General features: G+C 40.3%; 1 protein-coding gene and 1 pseudogene across 1 annotated transcript; both read right to left on the bottom strand.

Moving 5' to 3' along the window:
- Positions 1-30: 30 nt before the first annotated feature.
- On the bottom strand, positions 31-10,916 carry M6PR (mannose-6-phosphate receptor, cation dependent). The gene is made up of 7 exons (XM_007196109.3): positions 10,505-10,916; positions 5,281-5,460; positions 4,362-4,528; positions 3,218-3,327; positions 2,809-2,939; positions 2,125-2,251; positions 31-1,653 (listed from the first exon to the last, which is right to left on the bottom strand). Exons 2-7 carry the CDS (start codon positions 5,457-5,459, stop codon positions 1,531-1,533), a joined length of 837 nt encoding a protein of 278 aa, XP_007196171.1. The 5' UTR covers position 5,460; positions 10,505-10,916; the 3' UTR covers positions 31-1,530.
- LOC103017507 (40S ribosomal protein S6-like) lies at positions 5,469-10,497 on the bottom strand (annotated as a pseudogene).
- Positions 10,917-22,102: the final 11,186 nt, after the last annotated feature.

Here is a 22,102-nt window from a genome sequence, read left to right as displayed (position 1 = left end):
TCTTCTTTCACACAAATGACTAGGCCAATGTGGTTTTTTTTTTTTAATCTTTTAACTGTTTTTGTACAAAAAAATGTATATATTTTTTGCATTTTTAAAACACCAGAGTGTGGGGGAGGGATGCAAACAAATAACAAAAAAGATGCTTTTATGACATTATTTTCCCTGTTTAGAAAGAAGAAAAAAAATCATTCCAATAGTATTTAAAAGTCCAAAGATGAAATCATTTCATTTCCTTCTCTAAAGGCTAAAAAAGGCCCCTGCCTGTTGATTCCATCCTCCTGTGTCCAGTGGAGCCATGTTACTCTTCAGTGGCCCAGGCTCACTATCACACAAAGATCAGGCCAGGTTTCTGGGCACATGGCCTGAACAGAAGGGTGGAAGCATCAGAGGATGAAGACCGTCTCCCCACAGAAATAAGGTCGTGGGCAAGAAGACACGTCCCTGAGCCAGAAAAAGGGACACGTGCCGCAGCCGCCACAGCCAGGGCGGAAGATGGCAGAGCCCTGGATGTCCCACTTCTGCTTCCATTCCCTTTCCAGAAGACTGGGGGCAAAAAAAAAAAGTCAAAATGACATGCCTATGAAGGAAAGTGCAACATGTTTAGACATACTGATTGATAGAGGGAACGTTTTAGGAATAAGAAAAGCTTTGCCAGCTTTGACTGCAAGTGGGAGAAACCCATCAAGGAGATCCCACTACAAGGTAAACAGACTTCCCTTTTCTGGAACCCCGGCAGCATAGGAGGTCAATTTCAATATCCCTTTCCAATGACTGGACTTCTGGATTAGGCATTTTGGCTGCAGATGGACCAATAACCTAAGACTACAATCCAGGTCCTAGCTCCAGCTATAAAGTCACTCCAATGCCAGCAAATGATGTTTGGTACCTCGTCATCCTCTAATTGGGAAATTTCAAATTTTCCCATCCTAATCCCAGAGGTGGGAGAATTAAGTCTACGACATCACCAGGCTCAAAGCAAATGGCAGTACTTGGACTACAGCCAAGTGGTCAGTGCAGAATAGTTCCAAGCAGCAAGAAATGACATCCAGGTTCTCATGGAGACTACTGTAGGGTACAGAGCAACAGCATGAAAGCAATCAAACCTTGTATAAATAATGTTTCGTTGCTTTTTTTTTTTTAAATTAAAGAAATCCAGTGTCTCAAAAACTTGTGAAAATGTGTTTAAAAAAGGAAGGGTCAGGGAGCCTGCCACACCCTTTTGCTCATGATAACTCCCCTGCTTGTACTTTCTGATACCAAGAGACCATGCAACAGCCTCTGCTGTCATTGGCCCTATTATATTATCTCTGTCCTACAACTAACTGTACCTCTCAGGAGGGAAAACAAATAATAGGGAACAAAGGGAAGGCATTTCTACTACTGACAAGTGGACGCAAACGAAAAGCAAACCGGAAAGCAAGAGCAATATTAAGGGGGAGATGAGAGACTGGAGCGGAGGCTGCTTAAGAAACCTGGCTGAGGATGCTTTGGTTTGGGGGCTGAAGAAGCTGGACATTTAAAGTGCAATCACATCGGTAATAAATGATCATCCCTTTCTTCTGACTCCTCCCCCAGCTGGTCATCCCCCACACCACGATATGCAGCAGGCACGTTTCGGGGTTTAGATCGGCACACAAAGTCACAACCATCCTGCAGGGGGAAAGGAAAGGAAGGAAACGATCATTTGAAATCAGCAGCTTTCAGGTGGGCAGAGTATGTTTATGGTCCAAGAATGTGGCAGGAACTGGTTTTCTCCAGGGATAATGAAGAGAAAACCCCAAAGCTCCAAGGATCAGCCTGAATCGAATGTGGGGAAGAGCAGACAGGTTCTAACTTGGCCTCACCCTTTCCTCACCTAGGCCCCTTAAGAGCTGTATCAGGATCCCAAATCTCAGCAAAAGGACTGCTCTTCCAGCCAAGCCTTAGCAAGGCCAGACACTAAGATGCTATGTTGCTTATCTGTACTAGGGCAACCAACTGTCTTGGTTTGCTGGGACTTTTGTGGTTTTAGCACCCAATGTCCTGTGTCTCAGGAAACCCCTCAGTCTGGGCAAACCAGGATGGCTGGTCATTCAACCTTGTCTGTAGGCCACGGACTCAGCCAGCTGCCCTGTTACTTACTGCTACCAGGTTGCCAAGATCCTGCCAGAAGGCCAAGTGGGGAAACTGCTCCATTCCTTTGGCTCCCACCACCAGTCGCTGGTACAGGAACCCCCCGATGATATAGACAGCGATCAGCGATGCAAACCTGTTGAGGGAGAAAGACATCTATACTCAAAAACCAAGAAATAGTAAGACTCAGATACTAAAGATAATCTCTGTATTCATTGTTACCTGTTTCCTAAGCTGTGTTCCATAAAAATGAAAGGAAAAAAAAAAAGGGGGTGGTCAGTTGAATGAACAAGGGGGCTGGTAGGTCCTTAGAAAACCAATTAGAGTGTCAGTCTGAGAAAACCAAAATGATCAGAATAAAATAAGACAGAGTTTGTGACTCTGACTTAGGGCTGAGAACAGTCACCATTAGATATACAACTCCATTTCTTTCAAAGTTCTAATAATCTAATGGCAGTGTATTAAAAACTGTCCAGCCCTCCAGTAGGGAAAAAACCCTACCTCCAAATGCAAATATTTATTGGGGACAAAACATTAAGTCATTTTTTTAAACTTGCACAGAGTTTAAAGAGGATTTTTACAAATTATAGTATAACATATACATGTACACTATTTGTACCTATAGACCTCCAAGTAATTGTGGAGTTAAAAAAAAAAAAAAAGGTTTGGACTGATAAAGGAAAAAGTACTCACGTGACAAGTAAGATAGAACCCACGCTGAGGTGGGAGATCTCTGGGGAACAGGCCAGGCTGCTGTCTATCTCAAAGAGGTAGAAACAATCTTGGACTTTGCCTCGCTCCTCAAACACAGGGTTAAAGTTGTCCTGATGACAAGAGGACAGAACACAACATTTATGTTGTGTCTGACACCTGTCTGAAAAAAGCACAAACCCACAAAACCCCCAAAACATTTGCCTTCTCCTGGTTCAAAACCTTCTCTTCCATGTATGATGGAACACGGGTGCCTATGACTCAGGGAAAAGCTGAACTTCTCGTTTTATCTCCTCCGTCCCAATTATCTTGTTCCCTCTGGACAGTCTCTCCCACCTCAGGCCAGTCCTTTCATCTCCTCTCTAGGCTCCTAGGCCCCAGGGTGCCTCACCGCTAGGGTGTGTCGATTGCAGGAGATCATCACCACTGCCCGACGCTGCTCCTTGCCACAGTGACTGTCATATTCATCACCCCCTTTATAGATCAGCATGATCCAATTACCTGAGGAGGGACAAGGAAAATGGAGCTTCGGGGTGCGGGAAAAGCAGAGGCAGACCTGGGCACTGTGGTAGAGTGGAAGTGAGTTCAATGAAATTGGCTGTAATTAAAATAACCCTTTCAGGATGAGCTCTGTATACCAGAAACAGCAGCTAAACCTTGCTCCTTTATAACAGCTGTGTGTTCCCTTATTAAGACGACTAAGAATCAGTCAGTCATACAAGAATAACCTTAATTTTCCACAAAAATTAAGGCAATTGACAGTGCAAATACAATTATGATCCATACCTTAATCATGACTCACATTTTCCAAATACCTGCTAACATCAAAAGAAGAGCTTCCATACAATTACTGGGCGGCAAGGGAAAGCCTAAGGTCATCCAGTCGCCACCGATAAATTCAAAGTGGATGATTTTGAAGACTGGGGGGCATTTTTCCTTCTTTAGTATTTACTGTGTTCAAATTTCTTTTGCAAAGTATCATTTGATCAATAATCACGTGAGGTGAATCAGGTAAGGACTGTGCTTCCAATTTTGCATATGAGAAAACAAAATCAAAAAGGTGAAATGATTTTTCAAAGTCACAGGACAAATAAATATGAGCTGGATCAAAAATCCAGTCTTCTGACCCCTAGCCCCAAACTCTTGACGTTGTTTTTTATTATGTTATTTACAGGAGCAACAATGTGCAATGAATAATTTACTTATCTGCTTAAGGGAGGAAAACAGACCATAGTTGCTCACATAGTCCTTTCCAGCAATATGATTTTATGACTTTTGAGAAATATCAACATAACTCAACATGGTGGGGAAATTTTTGTAGACTGACTGGTTTGCAAAAAAGCTTGATCTCACTTTAAAACAAACACATAAACGTCCTGAGCCTTGGCTGTGGAGGAGCTGTGGAACTAGGTATCCTGTGGTTTGCAGGTGTCTCAGGTGAACTGAACCACACATACCGTATGGTATACACTGAAGAGACTGGGAAGGGCTGAGACATACAGGATTATCAGAGGGATCAACAGGGAGAATCTTACTTCCATTGAAGATCTGAGTCTTGTTGAGTCTCCCTACTACTGTCTCCTTCCCATTACTTTTGTTGATCTGCACCAGGCCTGCCCCAGAGGTGTGGTTGCCAGCTTCTCGGCACACCCGGAACACGTAGATATACATGTCTGTGCCCTGGCCCACGGTGCTCTCAAAGCTGTGAGGAGAAGTGAGAAGGAAGAAGACAGTTACAGCTGTCAGCCTTAGGAAGAGCAGTTTCCTTTTTAACAACAACAACAATGGCGCACTCAACTTATTTATCTGACGTCATGGCTAAACGTCCTAGTGAATAATATCTGTTGTATCATGAGATATCCATGACCCAGACAGAACACCCTAACTGTTGATGATGACTGATTAAAATACAGCATCCAAGACAGCTAGTATTCTAGATATTTCTAGAACAATTGCTCTAGACTATGCTAAAACATTAGCTACTACATCCCCCTGAGTAAGGGTCTACGTTCATGAGATACACCCTCCTTCCTTAAAGATTATCTTCAGATTTATATACCAGAAGATTCCTGACACTTATGATGACGCAGTAGGCCTAAATATGTTCATCTGATACTTCTAAATATCGAGGCATCAAATAATGCTTTTTAGTTCCTATGAGCTGGTTTCTTGGATCCAGTCTTGGAAACCGCTACTCTTCTGCATAAGGTACCTGCACACGGCTGCTGAACCGTGGGCTGAGCACGTGCTCTATATCATGAAGGAAAGCAAGACAGCACGGCCAAATAAGACTAATACTGCTAAAGTTCAGATTAGAACCGTCTCTCAGAGGAGGTTATGATACATGTATCCCCCCTATGTTTGGTAGTAATACTAAAATAAAATCAGTAAGAGGAGGAAGAGATTCTTTAATAAAGTTATCTCCTTAAGCCCATTAAGATTCTTCTCATTTACCTTTTGTTAAACAGCGGCGTCAGCCTCTTCAGTAGAGCCAACTCTTTCTCTGACTCTTTATCCTTTTCTCCTACCAGGTCGCATGTTTTTTCTTCGGTCTGCCAGGATTCTCTTACTGCCACGGCCAGCAGCAGCAGCAGGAGCAAGCCAGTTCTCCAGGAGCTGTAATGGGGGAACATCCTTTTGGGAGAGGGAGTGTGTGTGTTAGGGAAAGAGGCAGAGGATCGGGAGAGAAAGGAAAGAAAGAAAGCATATGAATGTGTCATAAATGAATGGTATTTTTTTAACCTTTTAATCTTCCACCCACCACCTATTATTTTACACTAGCCAGTTTTCTTCATTATCATGATGTTGGGCTTTATTTTCTTGTCTCCATTTCAAGTTCTGTTTTCCCCATTATTTAATATTCAGAATTGGAATCTTAAGTCTCCAGGTTTGTCTTTTTCTTTTTAAAACTTATTTCAAAAGCTTCTTCCTAGCTGACTCCCTTGCCTGACACCACTGGTCACCTCCTGTCCTTCTCGTGCTCCTTTCATGTGCATTAAACAAAGAGGACAGCATTGGCCTTGGTGAAGAGTTAGTGTCTATAGATTGTTGTTGAGATTTCTGCAAGGTGCGCACAAAAAAAGAATATCTAGACTTCTAAGCTGTATTGGGAGAAAAACACATTTTTGGTCCTAGAAACTGTCAGAAGAACCAATCAATGGCCTAGAGAATACTTAAGTGTGACCAATGAACAGTATTTTGATTATGCAGAAACTATAAGATTCTTTGGTGTATGCAACAAATATTACCTTTTAATATCCCTGTGCCAAGAGCACCTGTGTTAGGAAACCCATATACAGATATACATATATGTACGTATATACACACATGCACATATATATCTATCACCTGTGTCGGGAAACTATATATCAATCACTTTCAGTCTAATTCATAGGTAAGTTCTTCAGAACAACCTATGGGGCTGAGAAGAGGGAAAGGAAAGAACAAAAATAATTAAATTATGACAGCCTGGTGGAGACATCCTTGCCTCTTTACCATTTGGTGAGAAATTAGATTGAGATGTCTCATTATTTAGAGTTCAATACTAGTTCATAAATACTGCTTAAACCAGTGGCCCTCCATAAGATAATACTCAAATTACAATTGACACTTGGTAAGGGCTAGTTGGCAGTTATTAAGAAAGATGTAAAATAGAGAAAGAGACTTGAATACTTTGGGACCTAAGTCCTCATTTTAATATTCAGGAGCATCTAACAGTCTTTGTTCATATTCACCATAAGAATGATGAACAGAGATAAACACAGCCACAGCACCTAAAACTCGACATCTACCTGTTCTGATGTCTCACCTCTGAAAAATCATTCCATCATTTAAATGACAGGAAGAACAAAATTCACTAGGTCCAAATGAGTTCGGTTTGAATAAGTATTCCAAAACCCACCTCAGGCTCTACAAGTCATGAACCTCAAGAGTTTCTAGCTTCCAATTGCTGATGACTCTTGGGAATCATCACATCACTTTACAATTTAGCAAATCCAATTCATCTGATGCTTGTACTGCTTTAGGAATGGAAACATGTGGCTCTGTTTCCCAAACTCATTTTCTTTTCTCTAATTCCATCTTTACACCCAGGATACACTGATTTACCCTTTCAAAAGAATTCACTTTGGTATCCATTAATGATCCCTTAGGCCATCGCTACTTGTTAATTTTATAACAGTATCACCAATTTTTCTGATACAAAGATTCAATTCTTCCAAACTTTTCTCACTTATGATAAAATGCTTCCATACTACAAGTCTGGACTTCGGTTTGAATACTCTTTTAAAGTCCTCTAATTCTTTGTCATGCTGGGCTACTGACTCCACTGCATTTTTAGCATATAAAACTTAAAACAGGCAGAATTTAATGGGTACTAATAGGTACCTGAATAAATTTTCTCCACTCTCCTAAACAAACTTACGGGTTTTTTTTTGTATGTCTGATCTCATTTATTTGTTACTCTTAGAACATCTCGTTTTTGACTGGACTCAGACTTAGAGGTAGAAGCTCTCAGAGGACAGCCTCCGTCTCTTGGCAATCTGTTCCTGGTGTTCTTCTTTGGCCTCCTTCATTCTCTTGGCCAAGAGTTTAGCATATTCTGCAGCCTCTTCCTTATTTTCTTAGTATGCTGTTTCTTCAGAGCAATATGCTGACGTTTGTGCTGCAGAACACATGGAGTAACAAGACGCTGAGTCTTGTGTGCTTTGGTCCTAGGTTTCTTACCTTCTTTGTTTAGGGGTCCTCTCACAATATACTGGCGGACATAGAGAGAGACTGAAAAGTTTGTGGATTCTGCTAGCTCTTTTGGGCCCCAGCTGACGAGGCGAAGTTGTATCTGTGAGTCCAGGAATATGCTTCTCCCCTTTTTCCACTATGACCAAATTGAGAACACTCAGATTGGCATCCACAATGCAACCCTGTACAGATTTGTGCTTTCTTTCTCCAGTCCTCCTTGGTCTGTAACAGGAATGCCCCTTACCCAGTAGCGGGTAGACTCTACCATGGGTCCAGACACCTGCTTCATGGGGAAAACCTTGTTTGTTGTTCCCACCGATTCAGAACACATAACCCTTCCATTCTTCACCCAGAGCATCAGCGGCAACTTCTGTGGCCATATGCTTCTCACAAAAGGTATGAAGTTTTTGTTCATCATCCACTTCAGTGAGTCTCTGGCAGCCATTGGCTGGGAAAGAGATGTTCAACTTCATCCTGAAGTGGCCAACCGCCTCTGAGGCACCATGATACAGAGCTAAACGAACTTACATTTGACATTCTTTTTTTAAAATTTATTTTATTTATTTATTTTTGGCTTTGTTGGGTCTTCATTACTGCGCGCGGGCTTTCTCTAGTTGCAGTGCGCGGGCTTCTCATTGCGGTGGCTTCTCTCGTTGCAGAGCATGGGCTCTAGGTGCGTGGGCTTCAGTAGTTGTGGCGCACGGGCTTAGTTGCTCCGTGGCCATGTGGGATCTTCCCGGACCAGGGATCGAACACATGTCCCCTGCATTGGCAGGCGGATTCTTAACCACTGCGCCACCAGGGAAGTCCCACATTTGACATTCCGTTTCCCACATTCCACTAGGGCAACCAATACTTGGGAAGTCATCTCCCCGACTTGGTGTACTTCAAACATCAATTCATTGTAGTAATATTAAAAAGGTGTTTCCATAGAATAAGTATAGCCAGCCACAAAGTCTGAGGCCCCCATAAACACATACAAAGCATCAATAGGAAACACTTAATAGAGTGCTTGCCTTTTGCTAGGCATTTAACATACATTAACCAATTAAGCCTTATAAAAACCCTATGCAGTAAATACAATGACTGTCCTTATTTTACAGAGGAGAAAACTAGACACAGCTAGTGGGGTGAAACAGACAGTGCAGCTCTGAGCTCATGGTCTACACTTAACCATTCCTTTCACATTAAGTTTTTGGGGGATCAGAGTAGGCAGCCAAAGTCTTGCTTTCATTTTGACAAAGCAAGAAGGGGAAGTGACCCCTCACACAGTTCACTAAACAGGAGGCGGAATAAAGAACTCAGACCTCAAACTCCTACCTTCTCTAAATTAACTCACTGCTCCACACAACTTGACCAGCTGACTAAAATGAAATAAGAGGCTCCTTTTATTAGATTGATTAAGCATGACATTTTCTTTATATTCTCTCAGGACCCAATTTGAAATTTCAACTTTCTGTGCTTTCAATATTCTTTTATCCAGGACCATTTTCTGGAGGGATGCTCACACAGAAGGCTGTGTTCTTTGGCTTCAAAGTTAGTTCCTTATCTGTTAACAGTTGATGATTTCTTTTCCCAAATTAGAACAAAGACTCTCACAAAACTGGGAAAGGATGAAGGGCTGAACACCCTGCAGTCAGCATTAGTTGAGTTGAACTAGCTTTCCTTTAATTATTCTTTCAAAAAGATGGGAGATAAAAAGAGATATATTCTTCTCTTTCCTGCTTAAGGTTTGGCTACATTTGAGCTGCTTCTCTTTGATTCAGTGGCATATGCTCTAAGTGCTTTATCTAGATTATGTTCGTCAATCTTCACAACCCAGAAAAGTAGGTATAATTTCTCCCATTTTACAGATGAGGAAACTGATTCCTACAGAGCTTAAGTTACTTGCCTTAGGTTATCCAAGTATTAAACATGTATGAAGTTATTAGTAAGGCAACTTGAATGAGTCATGGTATAAAGCTATTTTCTCATAAATAAAGGAGTGCAAAAATGTATTGGTAAGAGTATGAAATCCAAGGGCTGGGTAGTTCCTTTTTACATCTAATTGTGCTACAATTAGATTCTCAAGGTGCAAGACTTTGTCCGAGATACTTTGGAAACAAGCGGCAGGACTTAAAGATTTTGAAGAATCCCTTTCAATTTTCTTGTTCTACAACGATAGATCCATACGGTTAAGGCTAAAAAATTCTCCTCCAATGGGATGACCAATGACTAAGCCAGGAATTGGGAAGCACTTTACATCACTGGGCCTCTGTACCACTCACTTCCCCCGCTCCTTAAGACTAGCCATGACCATTTTCTGTTTTTCGGTGGAATTTCTACTTTCTTCTCTCTGGCTCATTTCTGATGCGACGGCCCTTATCTCCTGTCTCCAGCAGCCCACACTTTCAGAAGAGCAGCCCTAACTAGCTGAACCACCCAAGGTTGAAAAGCCTTAAGGAAGCAGCTCTATGGCCCAAGGGCGGAAGCTCCCTCCAAAGAGGAACACAAATCCCTCTATTGGCGACTCTTCGTACCATACACTCATCTCCCTCAAACTTCTTCCAAGCTTCCAGACATTTGCGTCCCGTCTAGTTTCCCGACTTTCCAAATGCTTAGGGCCATACCCTCTACAAATGATGCCACCTGACCTCCCTCTACGATGCGGGCCAAAATCCCGTCTACGGGTATCCAGTAACACCTCGAACGGACTCCAGACTTAGCGACCTTCCTTTCCCTCCCTTCCAAACTCTGGTCTTGGAGATCCTTTCTCCCTCACTCCCTTGGCGACTCTGTAACTCCCCAACCTTACGCCTCCGCCTTTCTACCCTCAGGATCCTTAGCTGGATTTTTGGGCTAGAACCCGGGCCAAGGGAGACTTAGCGATCCCGGGCCCCGTCACAGCCACGAGGGGTGAGCGCTCTCCAGCCCACTCCTCCTCCACGCCCCACATACTCACGTGTCACGGGCAAAGGGAGCAGCCACAGCTCAGAATCCCCGGCCGAGTACCTGCTCGCGGCTGGGAGACAGGACCAGAGAGGGGTCGGCCGCAGACCCCGGTTCCAGAGCTCGCGGCAGAGCCAGCGACCCCACAAGCGCCTCGCTACGCTCCACTCCGGGAACCGGAAACAGGAAGTGCCGGGCGGCCGCTGGGCAACTGCTCCTCCCACTAGACCCCGCGGCATGTCACCGTAGAACCGTTTCGCCCCTTTCCCCTTCCCGGCCTCTCAGATCATCCCGGACGCTGATTGGCCAGAACCGTGGGCGTTAGGCTCCGCCCTCGCGGCATCAACTCCAATCCCTATCGAGATTTGCAAGTTTAGTTCCACCTTTGCGGGTCGCCTTTCTACTGACTGGGGTACCAGACTCCCACCTCCTGGCCTCTCGGCTCGGGCCCCTGTCACGCGGGGTCACGCGGGGGTCACGCGCGGTCAGGCGCCAGGCTCGCTCCCTGGTAGGTTGGACCGGAGGGCGGCGGAAGTGGAAGTGCGGGGCGGGGCCCGATCTCCAGGCCGCAGCGGGAGCTGTAGTTCTCGCGCCGGTTGCTGCCTCAGGACGTCTGCCGCCTGAGGGGGACGCTGGTTCCCTGTGTGCTGGCCCCGAGTCGCGTTGTCCCTAGAGGATAGTGGAGAGCGACTGGGTCGTGGTCCTCCTGGCTTTCTTACCGTCACTTTTGTTCTTTACGTCCTGTCTCCGGTTTAGCACCTTGAGGTGCGGCAGGGGTTACTATTCCAGTTAGCCTTATCATCTCTCCGGCATTTTGTTCGATAAACACTCTGCAACCACTTCTGCTGACCGAGACAAGTCAATTTTTGGTCTTTGCGCCTTTGCTAAGATCCTTTGCGGTGTCTCTCACATGTGGCGTCTTAGCCGCGTGTGGAAGTCCTTCCCGTTCATAGAACTCGGTTCAGAGGCGCCTGTGACTCCTGGACTCACCCTCTTCAGCTGGAACCGTTTCGTCCTCCCAGTGCCCGCTGGCTGCTCGCACCTGGTCGCACCTGGCTTTAGTCTGGTTTCTTTCTGCTTTGATTCCTCCGTTGCATTTGCGTGTGCCTCCCACCGTCTCCTCGGATGGGGACTGGATTTTGCTTCCTCCTTGTGCTCACCAGAGTTAGAACAGCGTTTTGAATCGAATAATAATAGAAGCTGACGCTGTGAGAAGCCCGCCCTGTTGTACGTGCTTTAAACGAGTTATCAACTCACTTCACCTTCACGACCAGCTTACTGAGGAGGTATCTTATCCCCATTTTACAGATGAATAAATTAAAGGCGACAGGGGCTAAGGGACTTACCCTGGGCCCCACAGCTACTAAGTTATGGAGTCAGTATTCCGGCTCCATCATTTAGGGGTAAGTTAGTTATATAGGGTGTGTATACAGTCCAGAGTTCATGCTCTCGACACTGCGTTATACGGACTCTAGGATCCTGCATTTGTTTATTAACTGGTACATTCAATTCAGGCTAGGTGGTATATTTGGGTTGGGTTTGGATGTGTCTTCAAGTAAAAAATACGAAAATTGAAAGATGAGTTGCTTTCTAATAATAAAAGTAACTTGTCTACGGACACTTACACAGTACTATATATAGATTAGATAACTAATAAGAATCTACTGAATGGCACAGAGAACTCTATTCAATACTCTGTAATGACCTATATGGGAAAAGAATCTAAAAAAAGAGCGGATATACGTGTGTCTATAACTGACTCACTTTGCTGTACAGCAGAAACTAACACAATGTAAATCAACTGTACTCCAATAAAAATATTAAGTAAGCGGTTCTAGGAGGTTCCTAAAATCCAATGTTGAGGCTGCCTCCTCTTTAGTATATGCAGAAAAGGGAAGGGTGCTTGAAAGAAAGGGTGCTTTGAATGCTTGCTTCAATTCATGGCTTTGAAAATTGTCCCAGACCTGCTCTTTTGTCGACTCTGAGGTGGGAGCTCTGTTGGGAATGCCTTTTTTAACCTCTCAAGAGCTTTGTCCTGGGTGAGTTTTTTGTTACAGGTTTTGCTGTGGTTTCACTGTCGAATACACTCTACCTGCTCACGTTTTCTGATCTGCTTAGCAATCTTTTGATATTTGTTTGGTAGTTTCTCAGTCCCATTATGCATGTATTCAATTTGCCATCTTGAACTAGATTTCAATTTTGAACTTTTATTGATGCCCTCCTTTAAAAAATGATCATATATAACATATTTCCAGGGCTAAATATATTTTTGGTTTTGGTAATTTTCAATTTTAATATATCAATAAATTAAAAATTTTAGAAAAGATGCAAGAAGAGTACAGAGAACTCTTGTATACACTCTACCTAGATTTGCCAAGTATTTACATGTTGCCCCATTTGTTTTACTGGTCTCTCTCCCCCCGCTCCCCCATCCTCCCTACACATACACACACACACACACACACACAGACACACACACACACACACAGACACACTTTTATTTTGAACAATTTGAGGGTAAGTTCCCCATTACCACTAAGTACATTATGTGTATTTCCTAAGAATAAAGGCATTCTTACATTACCACAGTATAATTATCAAAATTAGGAACTATAGCACTTTTTTACCCTTTCCCAACCACAGAAGCAAAGCCAGAGTCACACACTGCGATTAGTTGTCATTTTTCTTTACCTTACTTGACCTTGAAATTTGGAAAAGTACAGGTCACTTATTTTGTAGAATGTCTCTCATTTTGGTTTGGTCTGATGTTGCCTCCTGATTTAGGTATGCATTTCTTGATAGGACTAAGAGGGAAATAATGATCCTGTATCACTCAGCATCCAATCAGAAGACAGATACCACATGAGTGATTTTAAGGAAAAATTTAGTATAAAGAATTGTTTTTTAGTAAAAAATAATTACTAAAAGGGGTAAGAGAGGACTGTAAGTTACACACAAGTCTTATAGAAGTAGGAACTACAAAATGCAGCTACTACCTTGAGGGCTGAAGATGGGTTAACAAGGAAGTAACTTAGAAGCTTAAAGGAAGTGCTACCTTTCCACCCACAGGGTGGATTCAGACCTCTGAAGAAAGGGTGTGGTTCCTGCCACAGGAACATGCAGCCCACTGATGAGGTGAGAGAAAAAGTGCTGGAGGCTGTGGGTCACTGCGTCACTGTTGAACTGTCAGTGGGAGCCTCTTTATGGTGGCTTCTTTGTCCTTTGGACTTGTCCCCATCATTTTTTGAGCAGTTCTTTACTTTTGGGCACATAGATGTTCCATGTGGATCTTGAACTTTTCTTACCCTAGAATCAGTCACATCTCGAAGATGGCCTGGTTCCTTTTAGTGGAGAAGGGTATTGAGAAACCAAGATCTGATTACAGTGTGTGTTTATTGCTACTTGTGTGTCCTTGCTTTGGTCCCTCTCAGCAGACAGTTAGGAAATCTATATATCTTTCCAAGAGTGGGAAATCAGCTCCCATTATATTCAATATATTTATATGTTTGTTCACACATGAGAAAACACTGGAAGTAATTTTATAACTGGTAAAGCAAGCCTACTAATTAGAGTTCAATGTTTGTTTAAAGTTTCATTTTTTGTTGTTGAGGTAAAATGTATAAATCATGAAATTCACAACGCTTTTTAAAATTTATTTATTTATTTATGGCTGTGTTGGGTCTTCGTTGCTGCACGCGGGCCTTCTCTAGTTGTGGCGAATGGGGGCTCCTCTTCCTTGTGGTGCGCGGGTTTCTCATTGCTGTGGCTTCTCTTGTTGCGGAGCATGGGCTTCAGGCACGCGGGCCTCAGTAGTTGTGGCACATGGGTTCAGTACTTGTGGCTCGTGGGCTCTAGAGCGCAGGCTCAGTAGTTGTGGCTCACGGGCCTACTTGCTCCGCGGCATGTGGGATCTTCCCGGACCGGGGCTTGAACCCGTGTCCCCTGCATTGGCAGGCAGATTCTTTTTTTTTTTTTTAATTATTTATTTGTTTATTATTTTTGTCTGTATTGGGTCTTCGGTTCGTGCGAGGGCTTTCTCCAGTTGCGGCAAGCGGGGGCCACTCTTCATCGCGGTGCGCGGGCCTCTCTCCACCGCGGCCCCTCCCGCTGCGGGGCACAGGCTCCAGACGCGCAGGCTCAGCAATTGTGGCTCACGGGCCCAGTCGCTCCGTGGCATGTGGGATCTTCCCAGACCAGGGCTCGAACCCGTGTCCCCTGCATTAGCAGGCAGATTCTCAACCACTGCGCCACCAGGGAAGCCCGGCAGGCAGATTCTTGACCACTGTACCACCAGGGAAGTCCTGCAACTCTTAGGTATAGAATTCAGTGAATCTTGACAAATGCATCATAATTGTAACCTCCCTCTAATCAAGACTTAGCAGATTTTCATCACCCAAGAAAATTTCCTCATGCCCTTTTCCAGTCATTCTCCTAGGCCTAGAGGCAACTATTGCTCTGAAATTTTTACCATAGATTAATTTTGTCTCTTCCAGAATTTCATATAAAATTGAATCATATACTATGTTTGGTTTCTTTCACTCAATATGATGTCTGTGAGGTTCTGTTGTTGCATATATCAGTAGCAAGGTTTTTCTCTTTTTTTGGCTGGATAGTATTATATTGTATGAATATTTCACAACTTGTTGATCTATTCTTTTGATGGGCATTTAGGTTGTATCTATGTTTTCTTCCAAGAAGCTTTATAGTTTTAGCTTTTATGTTTGTACCTGTAATCAGTTTTTTAAAGTTTTTTTTTTTAATATTTATTTTGTTTATTTGGTTGTGCTGGGTCTTAGTCGTAGCAGCTGGGCTCCTTAGTTGTGGCTCACGGGCTTCTTAGTTGTGGCATGCAAACTCTTAGTTGCAGCATGCATGTGGGATCTAGTTCCCTGACCAGGGATCAAACCTGGGCCCCCTGCATTGGGAGCACAGAGTCTTAACCTCTGCGCCACCAGGGAAGTCCCTGTAATCAATTTTGAATTAATTTTTTTGTATTGTTGAGGTAGGGTCGAGGTCAGTTTTTTTCCCACATGGATGTATAGGTCTTCCAGTAATGTTTGTTCACTTTTCTTTCTCCCTTAAGTTGCTTTGGAACTTTGTTGAAAATCAGTTGACTATATACATGTGATTCTGTTTCTGGACTTAATTCTGTTCCATTGATCTCTTTGTTCATTATTATGCCAACAACACACTGTCTTGATTCTTCTAGCTTTATAAGTATTGAAGTAAGTTAGTGTAAATCTTCCTTGTTTTTTCAAGATTGTTTTGGCATTTCCATAAATATGTTTAGAATCAACCTGTCAATTTCTATTTTAAAAATCTTGCTGGAATTATAATTGGGATTAATGTGAATCTAAAGGTAAATTTGAGGAAAATTGACATTTTAACAAAGTTGAATTTTACAATCCATGGATAGGATACATTCCCTATTTATTTAGGTCTTATCTAATTTCTTTCAGCTATATTTTATAGTTTTCAGTGTAGAGGTCTTACATGTCATTTGTTACATTTATTCCCAAGTACTCATATTTTGATGCTTTTATAACTGAAAATATTGTGAAAATCTTTTTTTACTAATGTTTGCTAGTAGTGTATAAAAATGCAGTTGATTTTTGTATTTTGACCTATATCCTGTAACCTTGCTAAATTTACTTATTTTGGCAGTTGCTTCTTTCTTTTGAACTTCTGGCCATCATGGTGTAGCTGGGACTGGATTTATTTTCTCATCTGAAACAACTGGAAAACGAAAATATATGAAACAGTGGTTTTCAGATACTGGACAACAGGCAGTATAAGACAGTAATTCCTGAGAGAAGGAAAATAAGGTGAGCTCCTGCTTACCCCTGCTGACAGTTGCCTCTGCTTACTAATTCTTGTCAAAAAGCAAGCCTCAAAAGGATCAAACTGGTACCAAGTAACTTAACTGTGTCCAATAACAAAAGCCAACAATTTTGAAAAGAGCTCAAGACAATTTGGCACCAACAGCATAAAATTCACAATGTCTGGAATCCAGCAAAAGATTATCAGGCATGCAAAGGAGGCAAATATAACCCATAACCAGGAGAAAAATCAGTCATTAGAAACTGAACCAGAAATGACAAAGATGAAAGAATTTGCAGAAAGGATGTTAGAATAGCTATTATAAATACACTTCATATGTTCAGTAGATAAGAGGAAAATTGAACATTATAAAGAGAAAAAGGCAAGATATTTAAAAAATAAACCAAATTATGCTTCCACAGATGAGAAATACAATATCTGAAATGATGCAATGAAAATATACTGAATGGAATCAACAGTAGACTAGAAACTACAGAAGGAAAGGTTAATTTAAAAAAATTTTATTTATTTATTTATTTATTTATTTTTGCTGCATCGGGTCTTAGTTGCGGCATGCAGAATCTTCGCTGGGTCTTACGGAATCTTTTGTTGCAGCACACGGGCTTCTCTCTAGTTGTGGTGAGTGGGCTCCAGAGTGCGTGGACTCTGTAGTTGCAGTGTGCAGGCTCTCAAGTTGTGGCACATGGGCTTAGTTGCCCCGTGACATGTGGGGTCTTAGTTCCCCGACGAGGGATTGAACCCGTGTCCCCTGCATTGGAAGGCAGATTCTTAACCACTGGACCACCAGGGAAGTTCCAGGAAAGTTAATTAACTTGAAGACATATCATTAGAAAATATCCAAAATAAACACATGAGGAAAAAAGACCCTCCCCCTCCAAAAAAACCCCCAAAAACCCAGAACTTCAGTTACTTATGGTACAATATCAAGCAATCTAATATATTTAAAATTAAAGCTTCAGAAAGAGGACAAAATATATTGGCCAAAATTTTTCAGAATTTGATGAAAACTATAAATTTACAAATCAGAGATACTCAATGAATATCAAGCAGAAGAAACATGGAGACACATTATTATCAAGCTGTTGAAAATCAGTGATAAATAGAACATCCTAAAAGCAGCCAGAGGGGAAAAAAGCACAGTGACATAGTTCACATCAGAAACTATGCAAGTCAGACAAAATTAGACACCTGTAAAGTACTTTTGTGGGGGAGGAGAACCCTGTCAACCTAGAATTGTATACATACAAAAATACCTTAAAAAAAATGAAGGCAGGGGCTTTGCTGATGGCACAGTGGTTAAGAATCTGCCTGCCAATGCAGGGGACATGGGTTCAAGCCTTGGTCCGGGAAGATCCCACATGCCACGGAGCAACTAGGCCTGTGCGCCACAACTACTGAGCCCGTGTGCCGCAACTACTGAAGCCTGCGTGCCTAGAGCCAGTGCTCCGTAACAAGAGAAGCCACCATAGTGAGAAGCCCATGCACCGCAACGAAGAGTAGCCCCTGCTCACTGCAACTAGAGAAAGCCCACGTGCAGCAATGAAGACCCAACGCAGCCAAAAATAAAAATAAATAAATTAAAAAAAAAATGAAGGCAAATTAAAATTTTTTTCGGATGAACAAAAGATGAGGAATTCATTGCAAACAGACCACTAAAATACATATTAAAGGAAGTTCTTCTTCCAGAAGGAAAATTATACCACATGGGAATTTAGAATTATGTAAGGAAATGAAGAACTTTAGCGATGATAAATATGAGTATAAATATAAAACACTTTTGTTCTAATTTTAAAAGATACCTTTAAAAGATTAATGCCTGGTTAAAAGAAAAATATTAACAATCTATTGTGGAATTTATAACGTAGGTAGAAGTAAAATGTTTGACAATGGCCAGGGAGAGGGAGAGAAAGTATACTATTGTAAGGTTCATTTGATATACATGAAGTGGTATAATATTATTTGGAGGAAGAATGTGATTAAAGATATAATGGAGACTCTAGAGCATCAAAAAAAAGAAAAAGAAAAAAGAAAGAAAAAGAAAAGGGAGTTCCCTGGTGGCCTAGTGGTTAGGATTCTGGGCTTTCACTGCCATGGTCCAGGTTCAATCCCTGGTCAGGGAACTGAGATCCCGCAAGCCACATGGAGCAGCCAAAAAAATTAAAAAAGGAAAGAAGGAATGAAGGGAGAAGGAAAAGAGGAAACAAGGAAAGAGAAAGTTATAACTGATATACCAATAAGGGAGATAAAATGGAATCATAAAAGACATTCAATTTTATAAAAAAGATCAGGAAAATAGGGAAAAAATGAACAAAATAAATTAAACACATAAATAGCAAGATAGTAGATATAAGGTTACCTATAATGATAATCACATGATCTAAAATGGCCTAAATACTCCAATTAAAAGGCAGAGATTATCAGATTAGATAAAAGAAAAAAAGTAAGACCCAAGTATATGCTCTCTGGGAAAACAAACAAACAAAAAATAAATAAAAGGATGGAAATAATTATACCATGCAAACACTAATCCAAAAAAAGCTAGAATGCCTATATTAATTAGACAAAGTAGATTTTAGAACAAGGAATATTACCGTGGATAAAGAGGGACATTTCATAAGGATAAAATAATCAGATCATCAAGAGGACACGTGTTTGTAGCTAATAACAGCTTTAAATACGTGAAGCAAAATCTGAGAGAATTTGAGAGAAAAAGACAAATTGACAATTATAGTTGGAGATTTCAATATCCTCTTCTCATAATTAACATAGTCAGAAAATCTGCAGTGATATAGGAGACTTGAACAGCACCATCAACTAACTTGACTAATTGACATTAATTCGCTTGCCACCCCTTTTGTGAATAAAGTTTTTATTGGAACACAGACACACATACTTGTTTATATTTATCCGTGTCTGCTTTTGTACTATAATGGCTGAGTTGAGTGCTTGTGAGAAGACCATATTGCCAGAAAAGCCTGAGATATTTACTATATGGCCTTTTACAGAAAATGTTTGCTGACCCCTGACTTAGATGAAAAGAACAAATTTATTGAAAGACACAAACTACTGAGGTTTACTCAAGAAAAAATACATAATTGAATATCTCACTATCCATTAAATAAATTGAATTTATAGTTAAAAGCTTCCCATAAAGAAAACTTTAGGCCCAGATGGCTTCACTGGTAAATTCTACTATCTTTTGATCTTTTATTTATTATTCTTGTCTAGTTCTTTCTGTACAGTGTTGAATAGAAATGGTAAAATTAGACATTCTTGCTTTGTTCTTGGAAAAACCACACTTTGTCATGATGAATTACCTCTTTTATGTTCTTCTGGATTTGATTTGCTGATAGTTTTTTTGTTTTTTTGTTTTTTAAGGATTTTGATGTCTATATTTATGAGGGTTGGGGTCTGTAATTTACATACTTGTAATTTTTTCTCAGGGTCATGATGGCCTCCTAAAATAAGTTGGAGGGTGTACTTTCATTTTCTGTTTTCTGAAGGGATTGTGTTATTTATTCCTTAAAGTTTGATGTAATATGCTGTTTGAAGTCGTCTGAACATGAAGCTTTCTTTTTCTTTCTTTTTTTTAAATTGAAGTATAGTTGATTTACAATGTTGTGCCAGTCTCTGCTGTACAGCAAAGTGACTACAAAACAGAAGCTTTCCTTTTTTAAAATTAAATTTAAATTTTTATATTATTTTTTAATTAATTTTTTTATTGGAGTAGAGTTGATTTACACTGTTGTGTTAGTTTCTGTTGTACAGCAGAGTGGGTCAGTTACACATATATGCACTCTTTTTTTAGATTCTATTCCCATATAGGTCATTACAGAGTATTGAATAGAGTTCCCTCTGCTGTACAGTAGGTTGTTTTTAGTTATCTATTTTATATATAGTAGTGTGTATATGTCAATCTCAATATCCCAATTTATACCCCCCCCTTCACCCTTGGTAAACAGAAGCTTTCTTAATGGGAAGGTTTGTACTAACAAATTCAATTTTTTGAGTGAAAAGAGAGTTATTCAAAAATTTCTTCTTGTGTCAGTTTGGTGAATTGTGTTTTCCAAGGAATTTTTCCATTTTATCTACATTGTTAAATTTATTGGTATATAGATATAATATTCCTTTATTATCCTTTTAATGTCTTTGAAATCTATAGAGATATACTCTCTTTATTCTTGATATTCATAATTTGAGCCCTCTCTGTTTCTTGATCAGTCTTGTTAAAAGTTTATCAATCAGTAATCTTATCAAAGAACCAAATTTTGGCTTTGTTAATTTTTCTATTGCTTGGTTTTTAAAAATTTTATTGATTTCAGATTTTAAAATTCTGATCTGCTTACTTTGGTTTTAATTTGCTCTTCTTTTTCTATCTTCTTAAACTTGATTGTTTATTTAAAATCTTTCTACTTTTGTATTCATTTAAAGCTATAACATTCCCTCCAAGCCTCTGTTTTAGCTGTGTTCTACAAATTTTTCTATTGTGTTTTTATAATAATTTAGATTGATATATTTTCTAATTTTCACCCATGTATTATTTAGAAATGTGTGTATTTTTTTTAGATGTACAAAAAGTCATCTTAATTCTTCTAAGAGAACTTAATTTTCTGTTTTTTTCCCCCTTTTAAATGATTTTTATTATTATATCAATGGAAAAGTCTCAGGTTAAAAATAGTGGATTTTTAACACTACTCTCTAACACTTTAATTTTTTATATTTATTTTTTTGAGATATAATTGACATATAACAATTGTATTAGTTTTGGGTGCACAGTGTATGATTTGATACATGTATACAATTTGAAATGATTACCATAATAAGTTTACTTAACATTCATTACCACACAGTTACAATTTGTTTTTCTTGTATTGAGAACTTTTACAATTTACTCTCTTAACAACTTGTAAGTATATAATGCAATATTGTTAACTATAGTCACCATGCTGTATATTACATCTGCAGGACTTCCTTGTAACTGGTAGATTGTACCTTTTGACTACCTTCACTCATTTCCCCCATCTCTACTCCCCACCTCTGGCAATCCCCAACCTGTTCTCTATATCTATGAGTTCGGGTTTCTTTTTTCTTTAGATACCACATGTAAGTGAGATCATACAGTATTTGTCTTTCTTTGTCTGACTTGTTTCCCTTAACATAATAATCTCAAGTTTCATCCATGTTGTCACAAATGGCAGGGTTTCCTTTTCTAATGGCTGAATGATATTCCATTATATATATAAAATCATATTTTCTTTATCCATTCATCTATCAGTGGGCACTTAGGTTGTTTCCATGTGCTGGCTATTATGAATAAAGCTGCAATAAACAGGGGCGTACAGATAGTTTTTTCAAGATAGTGATTTTGTCTTTTTTGGATAAATATCTAGAAGTGGAATTGCTGGATCACATGGTAGTTCAATTTTTAATTTTTGAGGTGCCTCCATACTGTTTTCCATAGTGGTTGCTCCAATTTTTGTTCCCACCGACAGTGCACAAGAGTTCCTTTTCTCCACGTTCTCTCCAACCCTTCTCATTTCTTGTCTTTTTGATATTAGCCATTGTAACAAATGTGAGGTGATGTGTCATTGTAGTTTTGATATGTATTTCCCTGATGATTATAATTTCCAAATACTTAGGAATGTTTTAATTTCTAAATATTTAAGAATTTTCTAGACTTTTTGTAATTGATTCCACTGTGGTCATAGAACATATCTGTAGTATTTCAATATATTGAAATTTATTAAAACATTATTACTCAATATATAAT

This window comes from Balaenoptera acutorostrata, chromosome 11, assembly GCF_949987535.1.
Source record: "Balaenoptera acutorostrata chromosome 11, mBalAcu1.1, whole genome shotgun sequence".
Taxonomy (NCBI): domain Eukaryota; kingdom Metazoa; phylum Chordata; class Mammalia; order Artiodactyla; family Balaenopteridae; genus Balaenoptera; species Balaenoptera acutorostrata.
Note: the sequence above shows the minus strand (reverse complement) of the source record. Positions and strands in the feature narration are given on the sequence as shown.